The sequence below is a fragment of the Eptesicus fuscus genome, chromosome 8 (genome assembly GCF_027574615.1).
Source record: "Eptesicus fuscus isolate TK198812 chromosome 8, DD_ASM_mEF_20220401, whole genome shotgun sequence".
Taxonomy (NCBI): Eukaryota; Metazoa; Chordata; class Mammalia; order Chiroptera; family Vespertilionidae; genus Eptesicus; species Eptesicus fuscus.
The window spans coordinates 92,037,450-92,053,929 of record NC_072480.1 but is presented as its reverse complement, the minus strand read 5'-3'; the positions used below and the strand labels follow the sequence as shown (position 1 = coordinate 92,053,929).

Sequence of the window (16,480 nt, the reverse complement as noted above, 5' to 3'; positions counted from 1 at the left end):
TGTTTTATTCTTTTGGTTTATTATACGTATTAAAAGTTACTTTCTTGAGATGGCACATTGGCAGGTTTAATGTTTACTGACACCTGGAATATTTAAAAGAAATTGTTTTTCAAAGTTTCATTATCCAGAAAGAAAGAAAAATAAGTCTTCCTACTGTTGAAAATAGTAATTTTTCATAAAAGGCTGAGAGGGGAAAAATCTAAACCAATCATTTTTTATAAAGAAATGAGGCATTTCAAATTAAAAATACAAATTTAAATGAAGTAATTTTATAAAATATCGAAACTAGCCAAAATTACATGCATAAGTAATCAATAAGAGAGGAGCAGTGGAACTTAAATATGATAGGATTTATCAATAATAAATAAACATTTTTAGTGCAAATAGCGCAGAAAATTTTCTCCAAGTCAAGATCATAGCTATCATTCTGATGTGTACAAAATCAGTCTGAGTTCTGTATACAATCTATACAGTATATCTGTGAAGTCAGCTGCTGTGATGAAGTGCCAATCTGCAAATCATAAATATAAATGTGCTTAGTTATGTGTCCCATTCCTCTTGCAGCAGTTCATGTATTCAGGAAAATCTAGAAAGAAAAGAAATTTTAAAAAAAACCTAAGAAATTTTCATCCCTTTACATTTTCTTCTAAGATCTACCTTGATAACTTGACCACGAGGGAAAGAGGTGGGAAGGATTCTAGCATGTTCATGTAAGTAGCAACTGCTCAGTGCCCGTCTCCTTCTCAAGCTGTGAGAAAGGCACACTTGATATTAATACTCAACCCCTGCCCTGGCCGGTATGGCTCAGTTGGTTGGGAGTTGTCTAGTGCCGCGCTTGCCAACTGGTGGTCCGTGAGCTCCAAAAGGTTGGCAACCGCTGGTCTAGTGCACCAAAAGGCTGCTGGTTCAATTCCTGGTCCGGGCACATGCTGGGGTTGTGGGCTCGGTTCCTGTAGGGAGCCTGCAGGAGGTAGCAGATCAGTATTTTCTATCAATGCTTTTCTCTCTCTCTCTCTCCCTCATCCTGCCTCTCTAAAAATCAGCATGATTTGTAAAATAAGTAGTTAAACAATACAATGCTGGCCCTAATCTTAAACACAACTACACTGAGAGAAGGAACAGGTGTACTGGAGATCAGAACTGCCTGTGACTTCCCTCCCTGTAGTCTGTTCCCTTTTAGGGGCCCTTCTACGCTCCCTTCAGTGCAGTTGAGTGGGCAGAGGACCACATGACACCAGTCTCCAAGCCAATCGGCTGAGGTCAGGATGGACACCACCCATCCCAGCCCATCTCTTTCCCAGGGATTTGTAGCGAGACCCCTGTCAGCCTCCCCTGGCTGCCTGGACTGTTGATGAAAGGGTGTAAGAAAGAGGAGCTGCTTTGGTTACTGTGGCCTTTAGTCATGTTTTCACTCTCTGGTGACTGAGTTGTACTTTCTTGTACTTAGTTCTTCAATGTATCTCAGCATTACCCAATAACACAGCTTTTTAATTGTCGGGGTAGGAATGAGTTCTTACAACCAAATCATTCCCTGCCAAGACAGATGGAGAGGAAAAGGAAGGGTGTCCTGAGATCAAGTGAGAGCATGAACAAAGACATAGTGTAGACAAAAGAACATGACACATGAGATAACATAAGGGAAAAATGGAAAATTAAAATGGGTAATCTCAAATATGTGGCAGATTATAGAAAGCTTAAAACCAGAGAAGAATTTGGCACTGATACTGTCATTGCTAGGGGCCCATTATAGGTTCTAGCGTAGAGCAATTATATCATGAAGTGGTATTTTAGGAAGATTAGTCTGTCAGTCCTGTGCAGGAAGGAGAAACCCTGGCCAGGGGATTGGCCAGAATGTTATTGGAAAAATCCTCGTGTGAGATGGAAAGGAGACAGACTAGAAGTTCATTTTAAAGGAAGCAATGACAAAGGAAACTAATGAGGATATGGTATCCTCAGGAACCAATTATAGTTTACGATGCATCAGTAGTTATCAGATGTTGAAAAACTTTTCATTTAAGCTGACATCACAGTGAGAAAACATCCAAAAGATTTTTTGTTGGCTATATGTGTATGTATATAACATTATGCTTAATATATAATGCAAAATATTCTATATGTTACAGAGCATAAGAACTATAATGATGGTGGTTTGCTTACAGCTGGCTCAACAGGCAGTGGTAAGCACACTTCAGTGACAGGACAGTCAGGCAATAGGCTTGAGACACAAGCTCTGGAATGCAACTTACCTATGAAGCGTGAAACTGGCTGTGCATTGCTATCACCTGCTGAAGTTTCTCTTCCTTGGCTCTTCTACAGTGGCAAACCTAGAAGATAAATCCTTTAAAATACCAGTCACTTCTCCAGCCATGTGCCAGTACTTCCTACATGATGACAGGATTCTATGTAGGATTCTTTTCACCTGTTGACACATTTTGATACTTAAGGCAGTTCAGAATTTAAGAATTAAAAATTAATTTTCTTTGGCAGATAACCTTTACCTATAAACTTCCAGAATGTAAAACAACTGATACTTTCTGTCAGTTCTGATTATATATCAATATCTGTTTTTAAAATATGAAAATAAATCCTACCATTGTTAACCAGGAAGGTTAACAAACACTTCAAGGTGCAGTTATATAGTACCAACGAACAACAGATGAAAAATCAATGCCTTACGAATGCTACAGCCATAGTTGTTAATGTCCCTGAATTTCAATTTTCTCTCATGAAATATGGGGTAATAAAACCTGCCCCACCTTCCTTATATAGCACATGTTTTACAAAGTTTAGTAACAAAAGGTTATTTTATAAAATGTGATGTTTCAGGAAAATTAGGTAAATATATAGGACTTTATCAAAGGGCAAGATACTGCTAAGCAGACTTTGATTTTTCTTTAAATACTAAAGGCACAGCCCGCACGAAATCGTGCGCCAGTAGCTCGCTACCGCTTGCCTCAGCTGGCCGCCCTGCCCTCCGCTGCCCTCCGCCAGGAGTAGCTCTCCGCCCCTGCGAGTAGCTCTGGCCCCGCCCACCCCCAGAGCCGCTGCTCCTTTGGTCATGACGCCGTAATGGCCTTTTATGATAAAGATAATGGAAATACTAGTAATCATCAAACAGAAGTTATTCCAGAATGTTCTTAATAACATTTAAAAAATCTCTATAGTGCATTCTCTTAGAATAACGGTGAAACAAGTTATTACAGGAGAATATTACAACTATTAAGCACATACTTAAAGCTAATTTACTAGCTTTACTTCAGAATGACACAACACTATCAGTTCTAAAAAAGACTATTATTTGATTTACCTGCTTGTGTACTCACAAGCAGCAGGTTTAAAGTGACAGAAGGATGCTATCATTCTCAAAGAGGCTCTTTGAGTTTTCTTTCATGGCACTCAAAACCCCAGCTCAGTAATGTGCTAACGTTTTTTTACTCATGAATACTTTGATATTACACTGCCACTTATCCTAACCGAAAAGTTTTACATACTGTTCTCTTTTCCAAGAAGCTACTGAGAAAATCATCGATTTCAGTTTTTCCCTCCAAGAAATCTTCAGCAATATTATCAGATTCTTCCTCAGCTTCATGTGCAGCTACTTTTAATCTTGCCTGTAGGGCACTTGCACTACAGCTCTGAAAAAGAAAATCAAGTATTATGTTAGCTCATAATGACCAGAAAAACTCCTTAGAGAGAAAGAAAACAAGGCAGAGGGAGGGAGAAGCAATTCGTTATATGCCTTACATAAGCTCTTTTTAAGGAAATCTGCTACCACCCGGGTCCTCAGTTTGGATACCTAACACAAGAGAGACCAATCCATTGGCTGCAAACTCTTAAATAAAAGAAACTGGGAAAATCATTGTCCTCTCTTAAAGAGTCAGCAATCAGATCATTGTGGTAGGCACCCTCTAAGATGATCCCCAATGAACCCCAACTCCTGATTTCCCTGCCCTTGTGATTTCCCATCAATGTGGACTAGACCTGGTGACTCACTTCTAAGGAAACAAAACATGACAAAAGAGATGGGATTAAATTTAACCAGAGGTGAAAGACTTGTATACTGAAAATTACAAAACACTGCTGAAAGAAATGGAAGATGACATAAAAAAGTAGAAAGACATTCCATATTCATGGATGGGAAGACAATACTACCCAAAATGATTTAGTTTTAATGCAATCCTTATCAAAATCTCCATGGTGTTTTTTTATTTTTTTGCAGAAATAGAAAAAGTTCTGCTAAAATTCATGTAATCTCAGGAGACCTCAAATAGCCAAAACAATCTTGAAAATGAACAAAGCTGGAGGATCCATACTTCCTGATTTCAAAACTTACTACAAAGCTATAGTAATCAAATGGTGTTATACTGACAAGAGACATATAGACCAATATGCAATAGCAAGCCCAGAAATACACCTTCACATATATGGCCAAGTAGTTTCTAAAGGTGTGCCAAGATCATTCAATGGAGAAAGGACAGTCTTTACTACTGATGCTGGGTAAACTGGAGATCCACATGCAGAATCAATGAACCCTTACCGTACTTTATGTAAAATTAACTCAAAATGGAACTAAATGAAGGAACTAAAGCTAGTTAGTAATAATACATCCCTCAGAGGACTGGGGAATAATGGGCAATACTGGTATATGTCAATAGCTTAGTGCAATGTAAAACACATAATGATTGCTCAATGTTAGTTATTTCTTTTCTAAAGAATGACCATTTCTGAAATCCATTATAAATTTATATTCTCCTTTACCATCTTTTTTTTTTTTTTTTGCTGTTGTTTTATTTCTATTTTATGTTTTATTACATTGGCTTTACCTTCCCAGAACTCCTGATTTTTGAGTCTATAAAGTTTAGTGCAAGAGTTAAACTGGCTTTATAATAACTTTCCCAGAACAGTTATTTATGGGTATTTTAATATTCTTCTGTTTTGGAGCCAAATATGCTCTTGCATGAGCACAAATGACTCATAATGCCGCATAACTGAGGGCTGTTCATCAGCGTCTAACGGCCTTATAAAGTCCGACACCTAATAAATGCTTTCTGATAAAATGAAAGAACGTGGCTGACACACATTAAGATAAAAACTTCTTATGAAAAAAAAAAAAAAAGAGCTAAACAACCTTACCTCACTAAGTTCATGCTGTCTTTGCATCTTCTTTTCAAAAGTAGATTTCATTTGTGTAAGTAATTCATACTAAAAGAGAAAATAAAAATGCTGTTTTCTTGTATTTGTAAATTACATTAATTTCTTCACAATGAACACTAACTCACCTTATCTAAAACAGTTTGCCTTTTGGCTTCCAAGCTGGGCTCCAAAAGCAGATTTTTTCCTGTAAGATAAAATTCTAGTTTATTTCTAGGTAAAGGTCACATTTTTCTCAGGAAATTTAACAAGTAAAGGAAGACATACTTGCTAGCTCCTCAATACTTTTTACTAAGTTGTCCTTGTCAGTAATAACTTGTTTTAGTTGAGGCAAAGTAAGAAACTGTTCTAGTAATATCTCCTCTTGTTCATTCATATCTGTAAGTTGTGACACACTAGAAACAGAATAGACAATGTGTTAATGACTATCAATAATCTAGTTTTTCTCCATTATGATAAATATTCACGATTTTTCACTGTTATCTAGCTGACAGCGTTCTAAGTAATTTTGAATGCATACACATGGCAAATTGTAACCTTCAAAACAAATAAAACATCAACCACATGGACAAGAAAGTAGTCTGAGTGTAGTGTCAAATCACTGTAGGACTATATAAAGAGCAGGCTGTATGAACAGTCATAACAACCTCCCAATTTTAGCCTCAGTGCCTTATTTAGCTAACAGATATGTGGCTATCACAATAAAAAACACGTATATGTATGTGTATGTGAGTAGGCACAGAAGGTTAAGCCAAAATAAAACTCAATATCCACAGGGTGAAAAAGGCAACTGGATAGGGATGGCACCTAAACCTTTTGGAACAGATCTTTTACTTTTGACCACAGATCCATATAAAAGCGATGCATGATTAAAAATCTAAATTCGGTATTAAAGAAAAATGTTGTCTCTTAAAATTCAAAGCAAACTCTTTTTCTAAGTTACATAATCATCCAGAAAAATATTATTTGAAGAGAAAAAATAGTATTTGGCTGTACATCTCTGGTGTGGTATATCCTGAAGAAAAAAAAGTGTAAAACACCCCACAAAATCTTATCCTACATTCAGTATTCATATTAATAATATTGGTATTATTTTAACATTCAGTCAATATTTATTGAACATATAAATGAAATAATTTTCACATGAACATAAATCACATAAGAGAAAGGACACTGTTATCCTGGTAACCAATTATCATTCCCAGCATCTAGAAAAATCCCTGGTACATACTAGTCATCAATAAACACAACCTATAAAACATAAAAACTGATTTATAAAATTTCCCAATTAAGACAACCACAATTTAGAAATAGTGAGGATTTAAAAATATTTTTATTTAATATGGATATGACAATGATGTTCTGCTTTGTATTTACTAATAAAACAGACAACAAATACCAATGTTCTCCAAGTCTTTTACCTTAGTTCGGAGAGTTCTGGAAATTCATCAGGGACATCTGGCATCCTGTAACCAAAACCATTCTGGCTTATCTAAAGAGAGTTTGAAATGGTATTATATTTCAGCCATCTTTTCAACTGCTCCTGTTCTCATTATCACATCTTCGTCTTTGCACTTTACACTGTCCGCACTCTCTCCACTTTCTTTTCTGTATTCTTTTCAGTTACTGTTTTTGTTTGTTTTTTGTGGGGGAGAGGGGTGGTCATGTGAGTACCTTCTTACCTCTTTCATGGGCAAAGTACAGGCTGTAAAATAAATCTCTTAAGTATATCTGTGACAAGTATGGAGAATTATATGTGAATTTCATTGAAATATATGAATAAAGTTACCTCAAATGAAAGGAATTAAGTATAGGAGAACATTAATAAGTTGACAAAAGTCTGAATAGTTACATAACTAAGTTCGGTGAGACAGTAGGGCAGATAAGGAACAGAGTATCCTTCATTTGAATATCAATGACTTTAAAGTTGAAGACTCATGAAAAGTTGTAACTTTGTTTTACTACTAATTGTGGTTTGTTCATAATATTCATTAATACAATGATAAAAGATTTTGGAAAACAAAGTCCACTTGGGTCTATATTCTAAATTACTACTAACACTACAACTAGTAAAGCTGGATATAATGTTTTATAACATTTGAGTATTACTATGGGTGATATTCACTAAAGGTTAAATATGAAGGTTTTAAATCCCTTGATATGTTTTATGAACAAATATTAGTCTCTTATCTCAGCAAACTCCCACATGGCAACAGTTACTAGCTTAATTAAGGAACAAAAGTTTTAAACCAACTGGACACTTGAAGCCCTTACTCAGTATGCTATGGCAGACCCTCCACAATCTGTTTCTCCTACAGGGTCATTTCTTGTGCCTTTGCCTAAGTCCTATATGACAGCCAGAGAGACCTTTTGCAGGCAGCTTCACAAATACACCACCTGGTAAATGCCTCCATGCCTCTGTTAATGCTGCTGCCTCTTCAGAGAATGCTTTATATAACCACTTGTCATCCAGGCAAATTCATTACCATGTATCAAAATCTGGCCTCAGGCATAAATTCATTCGCTCATTCATCTGCCTCATTTTAACTGAGCACCTAATATCTGTATTGGGGTTTAAGGCACTTAAGAATAAAGTTATGAAAAAACATATTCACATTTTCCTTCTAAGTTCTACCTGGGTCCCTAGCAGCACTGATCATTCCCTCAATTGTGTCTTCAACATAACTTCAGACTATGACTTCTACTCTACTGGAAGTTCATTATTTACAATTATTTGATTATATGTTGGTGACCTCTCTGAATTTGTTAACTAAGTTGAAAATGTGATTTAATCTTTTTTCTTTTGTGCCTTAGTGACTGGCACAAGGAGACACAATTAATTTAATAAATGTTCATTAAATTAATGTTACAAGGGTACAAAATATCGGTAATTGAAGATACCAACCTGCACTGAAGTGTCTGCTGTGGGGACAGGTAATGGCAGGTTTGAAAGGACGCCAAATGAAGGAGCAGCAGGTTTGGCTGTTGTATAACTTGTCGTTGATGAAGAAACAGTGTCAGCAACAGATAAAGAACTGACAGTCCTGTTAGCTTCTTGTGGGGGAAATGGAGGAAGAAATGGAAAGCCCTGAGAAGCATAGGAAGGCATCCCACCTGGGTTACTGTATAGGCTCAAGAGAAAGAGAAACATTTGATTAGAAGTTAGGGGTGATTGTAAAATTATTCCTAAATTTTCAAGTAACAATTGTCATGTTACAAATGGAATCCATTTATGGCAGATGACACTTGTTATGTAACTGAATTAAATAGTATATAATTTGATAAAATATAAACACCACCCCAAAAGAAAATTTTGGTTTCCATGAAGAAGAAAAATGTTTTAGAAGCCATATAAGTTCAACTTCTCAACAGAAATGAATAGACAAGCCATATTTGAATTTTAAGCATTTCACTGGCATTAGTCAACATCTTCATAGAGAGAATCCTACGTAATAGAAGGGTAATATGCAAATTGACTCTATCGACCAGGAAAACTGGTCACTATGACACACACTGACCACCAGGGGTCAGACGCTCAACACAGGAGCTGCCCCCTGGTGGTCAGTGTGCTTCCACAGGGGGAGCGCCACTCAGCCAGAAGCCAGCTCATGGCTAGCCAGTGCAGTGGTGGTGGAGGGGGCCTCTCCCACCTCCGCGGCAGCACCAAGGATGTCTGACTAATGGCTTAGGCCTGCTCCCCGCCAGACATCCCCCGAGGGCTCCTGGGCTGCCAGAGGGATGTCTGGCTGCCAGCTTAGGCCAGATCCCCCGGGGAGCAGGCCTGAGCCATCAGTTGGACATCCCCTGAGGGGTCCAAGACTGTGAGAGGGCGCAGGCTGGGCTGTGGGACCCTCTTCCCCCCCCCCTGCAGCACACAAATTTTCGTGCACCAGGCCTCTAGTGGTAAATAACATTTAATTCAGAAAATTTATTCATGTGGAGGTTGCTTAGTAACTTTCACTGTATTTGAACAAATACGATTTAAAGTCAAGACTGATTTTCTAGGGGGTTGAGGGAATGTTCTAGGGGGTGGGAGTGGGGGGGAGAGGACAATGGGGAAAAAAGGAGACACATGTAATACTTTAAACAATACACAATTTTTAAAAAAAGACTGATTTTCTAGAAAATTTTAAAGAAAAATTAAATGTATAGATGAGTTGCTAAAAATGTTAATATATAAAGATATAATGTGGGTTCTTATTCAAGATGGTGATGTAGGAAGATCCTGAACTCACTTCCTCTCATGAACACACAGAATCTATAAGCTACATATGAATAATTTCTTCTGTAAGAAATCCTAAAAACTAACTAAGTGGCTTCTATACATCAAGCAAATAAGAAAAAAAAAAGACATCAAAATGAGTATGAGAGGATGAGATAAAATCTTGCCATAAATCACACCCTTGGCAAGGTGACCCATAATTGGGAAGGAACTCAAAATCCCAAGTGTCTCCCCAAGGAGCAAAGTGTTTGAGCTCCACAACTTTTAAAACCAGCCCCATGAAGATGAGCCCTCTAAACATCTAGCTTTGAAAACCAATGGGACTGGCATCCACCAGCCCCCCAAAGCTACAGCAAACTGAGAAACAGTTCTTGAAGGGCTTGCATCTGGTGCACCGGCTTTTTTGTCTGCTACTCAGGAAATGCCATTGATCACCTGGCTCGGAGGCCAGGGAGCTGGAGCTCCTGGGTCCAATAGGATTGTAATAGTTACAGAGACTACCCCAGGGCACTGTACAGACACCACCACCCCCCACCCCCACCAGTCTTTCCATGAACGTGGCCTATCTGCTTGTGCAGGAGCTTCGGCATCAGGGGCAGGTTTCAGGCTTGGCATGTATCTAGAGGCTAACGAAGGTGCTCTCAGGGAACACAGGTGGTAGACGCCATCTTGCACTTTCCCTTTGCCTCTCCTCAGCTTGCTGGTATCTCCCAGAAAGGAGATTATACACTTACCTAGAGCCAGACTTTTGAGACTGTCTCCCAACAGGACACTTCTAACTTGCCTGGATGTTGTGGCCAGTGGGACTTAAGCTTGTGTCCCACAGGCAGTAGATATTTGCATACTTTAAAAGCCGCTCCCGCCCAGAGCCTGGGAAGCAGGCAGGAACTGGCACACTTTGAACTACTGTTAGCTCTTAAAAATATAATAGACTGCTTGAATAATCACAAAGGTTTGAGAGTCATTCAAGAGATAGGGCAAGTTTCATCTCCTAGTCCAATCCTCAAGACTGGGGGAGGTGACTGTTTTATCTCATGATAGAAACCAACACAGAGTCAAGCAAGACAAAGAAACAAAGTATATGTTCCAAACAAAAGAGCAAGATAAAACCTCAATAATGGAGATAAGTAATATACCTGATAAACAGTTCAAAGTAATGGTTAAGAAGTTGCTCAGAAGAATGGTGGAAAACAGTGAGAACTTTAACAAAGAACTAGGAAATGTAAGAAAGTACCGAATAGGGGGGCAATAGTAAGATATGTACACATATAATACCTTAAAAAAAAAAATTGGAAAAAAAAAAGACTAGCCAAGTTGATGGGTAGAATAATTTCCTTCTTTTTCCATCTTGGATCTTAAAAAACTAAAAAATATAGTATATATATATAAACAGCATACATACACTTATAAATGAAGACAATCTCTATGATGTCCATTAGCCCTGATATGTATGAATAGATAGCCAGGTAATAGTTAAATAGAGCTTTTATTCAACTTTTATTTTTTTCCTCTTAGCCTTTTATACTGTGAATATGTGTACTAATTTGCAGGTCTGCCAGAAAAAAAAAAGAAAGAAAGAAAGAAAGTACCAAATAGAAGTCATAGAGCTGAAGAATATGATAACTGAAGTGGAAAGTAAACTGGAGGGGTCCAAAGCTGGGTGAAGCAGAAGGAACGATCAGAACTCAACGATTGAGCAGTTGAACTAAGCCAGTGGTCGGCAAACTCATTAGTCAACAGAGCCAAATAGCAGCAGTACAACAATTGAAATTTCTTTTGAGAGCCAAATTTTTTAAACTTAAACTTCTTCTAACACCACTTCTTCAAAATAGACTCGCCCAGGCCGTGGTATTTTGTGGAAGAGCCACACTCAAGGGGCCAAAGAGCCGCATGTGGCTTGCGAGCTGCAGTTTGCTGACCATGGAACTAAGCCAATATAAGAAGAAAAAAAGAATGAAAAAAGCTGTGAATGAAAATGGGGCTCTGCCCTGGGTCCGGGTGAGGCTGGGTCCCGGGCCCGGGTGAGGCCACACGCTCCTGGGTCCGGGGGAGGCCGCGCGCCCCTGGGTTCGGGTGAGGTCGCGCGCCCCTGGGTCCGGGTGAGGCTGGATCCCGGGTCCAGGTGAGGCTGCACGCCTCTGGGTCTGGGTGAGGCTGGGTCCCAGGTCCGGGTGAGACCAAACCAGAGGGAGTCGGACCTGCATTACCACCATTTGTCCACCATCCAGAACTAAAAAGTCAGTGCTGACATGTACACAAAAGGAACTGGTGGACATTGAAATTGGGTCTCAAAAGAACTGTTGGTCCAGAAAGAAACTCACTACAGACTGATTCATTTGCCTGTCAGCATAACTATTATTGCTCATCTCACATTCGGTTCTTATAAGTATATTTCTAGTAACACATGATCTCACTCATCTAGGGGAAATGATGAACAACATAGACTGATTAACAAGAACAGACCCAGAAACAAGGAGGCATCGATCGGAATGTCAGGCCTCAGAGAGAGGGTAGGGGAAGGTGGGGGAGGGGGGAAAGATCAACCAAAGGACTTGTGTGCATGCATACGAGCCTAACCAATGGTTAAGGACAACAGGGGGGTGGGGGCATCCGTGGGGAGGGGTGTGGGATGGGAACGGGGGGGATGAGGACAAATATGTGACACCTTAATCAATAAATAATTTTAAAAAAAGAAAGAAAGAAAAAGAAAATGGGGCTCTGGAATAAATTTGACAAGTTCAGTGACTAAAAGTAATCTCAAGAGTAACCTGATCATAAATTTCTAACTGGGCAAGAAGTAATAAGTGTTGGTGGAGAAATGGGAATCCTGTGCAGCCACTTTGTATTACCAAAGTATGGAGGCTCCTCAAAAAATTAAAAATAGTACTACTAAATTCATAAGTCATAAGAAAAAATGACAAATTCCATGATATGAAAAAAACCCACAAAAACAAACAAACCTCTACAGAACAAAGCCCATTATAAGAAAAGACAAATAACACATTGGGGGAAATTTTTTAAATTCATCATAGACACAAGGATAATTGACCTAATATATAAAGAGTTCCTACAAACTGATAAAGGATTAACAACCTAATAGCAGAATGGAGAATAGGACAGTTGGGGGGAGGAGGGAGTTAGCAAAATGGAGAATAGGACAAAATACACAAGTTGGGGGGGAGGCCATCTTGGGTGTTGGAGTGATGGTAATTTGCATATCACCTCTTTATTATATAGGATATGTTATTTAGAAACAGTATGATCAACATGACAGAATATTTGTACTATTCTTGAATGAATCTTAATAATTCTGAACCATTTTGCTTTATTTTGACCCCTATGATAGATAGAACCTATAAAATAATCTAGGAGATGCATCAAACTTGCAGGGCATGATCGAGGCTAACCGGTGGTGGCTGAAACTTAATGTGCACTTTAGCATAGGGCGGGGGACAGGGCAGGTTAGAGGGGGTCAATGAGGGATAAAGGGGACAACTGTATTGTAATACTTTCAACAATAAAGAATTAATTTAAAAAAATAGAGTATACCAGCTCATATAAAAAAATAATAATGTGCACTTTATCATAGAACTTACATAAAAAGAGAGCAAGTAAACTTGTTGGCTTCTATTTTCATATAAGGTGAATGATGAGTTAACATCTAGCCCTATCCTAACAGAAGACAGGAAATACTGTTTTTAGATAAAGAATATCAGTGAGGCTCATGACTCCAGGACATAGACAAGAGGCAAAGATGAGAGCTGGGGTTGATGTACATAATGAACCTGATAATCTAGCTACGCAGATGTCCAGGCACAAGATGTCACTGCCACTTGACTTGTGAACAAAATAACGTTCTTTAAAATTAAACAGAAGGACTGGGCGATAAATACAATATTCTGAAAAGTAAAAAAAGCAACAAGGAGTTGCACCATCATGCAGTTTCAGAATATCAAAGATATAAAAAATGTTATAAAAATCAGAAATCAAAATGGCATTGGACATCTTAGCACCAATAGCCTATATTTAGACAATAAAGGAATGCTTTCAAAGTGGAAATCACTTTAACTTAGAATTTGAACTGCACCAATTATTACATGTAAGTGTATATTAAAGACATTTGCAGATTTAAAAAAATGTCTCAAGATTTATCTTCCAAGCATCATGTTATAATTTACAAAAATGTTCACAGCATTATTTCTGGTCCTATATGGCCTTGCAGAACCAGGCCACTCCACTATCAAGAAGAAAAGGCGATTTTTCTCCCCTTGCATCTTGTCAAGTTTTTGCAATTGCCTCAACAAATCAAATGTAGCCGAAGTGAAGGACTTCAGCAACTAAGTCATTATGGCTTTCTCATAGCTCTCTCTCTCAGGAGGTTCATGCTAGAACACCAGCCATTATGTTGTGAGGGAGCCCAGCACACATAAAGGTAACATCTAGGTATACCAGCTGACACCCCCAGGCAAGGCCTCTGAGGAGAGCCTCCTTACGATGAACGGAGCAGATAAGAGCTCACTCCGATGACCCCTTTCTGAGTTGAATACAATAAATGTGCTCATTGTTTTAAACCATAATTTTGTGGCTAATATGTTATGAAGCCTTAATAACCAGAAAAGATTTTAGCGCCTGGAAGTGGAATGCTGCTATGACCAAAACATCTAAACCATGAGAGTGGCTTTGGGACCAACCAGAGTTTGTGAAAGGGAGATGTACCCTCAGGAGAGTGTGAAAGACAGCAGGGCCTCAAAAAGACTGTGAGTAGGAAAACTAAAAAGATCTAAGAAAACAAAACCAATGAAAAATTGGAAGTAATTAACTCCAGAAAAAAGCAAAAAAGTTATAACAGGAAAATGTAATTTGGTAACGTATTTAGGCGACAGGAAATGTGTAGTCAAAGTAATGAAAACACCAAAAATTTATTTAAATAAAAATGATATAATTTCACTGAGAGAATGAGAGAAGATTTGTGAAAGATAACTAAAATCCTCATTGATCATAATAGGAACTCAATAGGTAATATATAAAATGATGGGATAAAAATGTAGCAGTATATTCATATTATTGACTAAGATGAAGGTAGCCCTGGCTGAGCAGCTCAGTTGGTTAGAGCAGTACACCAAGGCTGCAGGTTCTATCTCCAGACAAGGCACATACAAGAAACAACCAATGAATGCATAAGCACATGAACAACAAATCGATGTTTCTCTCTCTTTACACCCCCTTTCCTGCCCCCCTTCCTCTCTCTCTCAAATCAATCAATAAATTTTTTTAAAAAAGATGAAAATAAATATTAGAGAAGCAGCTAAAAGAAGAAAACAGCTGTCTCTGAAAAGTATGAATGTATTTTTGTGAAGATGGGGATGTAAAAACAAAGGAGTTCTTTTTAGCATCATCTGAATTTTTAAACTACATTCTGATTACTCTGATTAAAATAAATATATACAAACATTTGTTATAAATATACTTACTATGGAAATGCTGTTGAAGTAGGAGCTAAAACTGGAGGATTCTTCCAAAACTCATCCAATAGACTCTGAATAATTTTTCCAAGATCTGAGTGCATTGTAAACTGAAAATAACAGTAATACAGAATGATTAAAATCACTTTCAGAAAAAGAATATAAGTTCTCATTAGAATAACTTCACTCTAAAACTTAAATATTAAAACCTATTTTTACAAGTCAAGAATTAAATGGAAAGCAAAGGACATTGTGTCAAATAAACATATCAGCAATCCACAACTTGCAATATTTTCTAATAGAATCAATACCATAAATCAAATTAAAAGTCTATTTAATCAATGATGTACCTAAAATATTTCCACATTTCACTATTTATAAAGATTGGAAGGGTCAAAGGTAAATACTGAGAGTACATTATTCACGTTAATCAATGTTATACATAGCTTGAGAACTTTAAGGCATATCTGAATTTTATTTCTACTAAAAACTATGGAATATCTACTGTGAACCTCAGCAGGTCCTTGACACTGAAAAACAACCTTTGAATCAGTACTATCATAGACAGTGGAAAAGATTTTTGAAAGTTACTTATTTCAAAATGAGATTTTAAGTGCATTTTAGATTTCGAAAGTATTTAGTAAAAAAGTAATACACCTGTTTTATTACTCTGAAATAAATATACCATAAACATACATTGTTTACTAATGGAGAGGTAACATATACTCCTTGTTTATCCATTAAATGATGTCGTATTGGTGGATAAACACTGATCACTGGTTTTTCCTGAGGAAATTGCGGAGGAAGCAATCTGGTAAAGGTAGAACAGATGAAAAACAAAGACAACAAATGTTACATTACATAGTAATAATCCTAAAACAAAGTTAGTTTAAAACAAATTAAATTTTCATACTTTCATTTGGATTTATTATTTAGTAATAAGTGCTCTTTTATGGTTGTTGAGATGATTGAAAATATACAAAAGGATACACTTTGGAAATAAAATTCAGTAATTCCATACAGCAAGCACGTCAAACTCAGCCACATGTGGCCCACAATGAATATTTTTGCGGCCCAGCCAATATAACGGCATGTAAGAAACGTTTTAATAAAAATTTCATAACTTAATTTTTACAATATCCTGATATACATAATTATTAATAACGAACTACAACGTTCGCTAATGACTGATTACTATAATCGTGTTGCATTCATTTCCTTACGCGCCTTACACACAGGAGTACCATTTCTCTCCACTAATACTAGCAGCAAATATTTTAGCAGCTGACTGCCACGTCATTAGTCTTGGACTGACTTGTTTGGTGTGCGCAACAGGAAATATTTCGCTTTCAGAGAACAAGAAAAATAGGTTTATTTGTGTTACGCTTATTAATTTGTGCAGTTATTCAGTGTCTGGTAAGTTAATGTTCAAGAAAACATTAATTTTTATTAAAATGTTTTATTATTTTATGTTAACAATTACTCATTTATTTCATCCCTTTGTATTCAGTATGTCTCTATCAAAATAAACCTATGTTTCTATGAAAATTGAAGCTTTTGTTTTTTTTTGCGGCCCACATAAATTTAAATCTTATTTATCTGGCCTGTGTTAGCCTTTGAGTTTGACATGCTTGCCTTATAGTAA

At 37.4% G+C, this 16,480-nt stretch overlaps 1 protein-coding gene across 1 annotated transcript in view; it reads right to left on the bottom strand.

Annotated features, from left to right (window-relative positions):
* VPS37A (VPS37A subunit of ESCRT-I) overlaps positions 1–16,480 on the bottom strand; it is a 31,080-nt gene continuing 14,600 nt past the window's right edge. The window contains exons 3-12 of the mRNA XM_008146226.3: positions 15,532–15,646; positions 14,845–14,945; positions 8,057–8,282; positions 6,573–6,643; positions 5,419–5,546; positions 5,280–5,338; positions 5,134–5,202; positions 3,492–3,635; positions 2,247–2,324; positions 1–586 (exon numbers count right to left, since the gene is read on the bottom strand). Of these exons, the coding sequence (XP_008144448.2) occupies positions 2,247–2,324; positions 3,492–3,635; positions 5,134–5,202; positions 5,280–5,338; positions 5,419–5,546; positions 6,573–6,643; positions 8,057–8,282; positions 14,845–14,945; positions 15,532–15,646 (991 nt within the window). The 3' untranslated portion in view covers positions 1–586. The remainder of the gene's footprint in view (positions 587–2,246; positions 2,325–3,491; positions 3,636–5,133; positions 5,203–5,279; positions 5,339–5,418; positions 5,547–6,572; positions 6,644–8,056; positions 8,283–14,844; positions 14,946–15,531; positions 15,647–16,480) is intronic.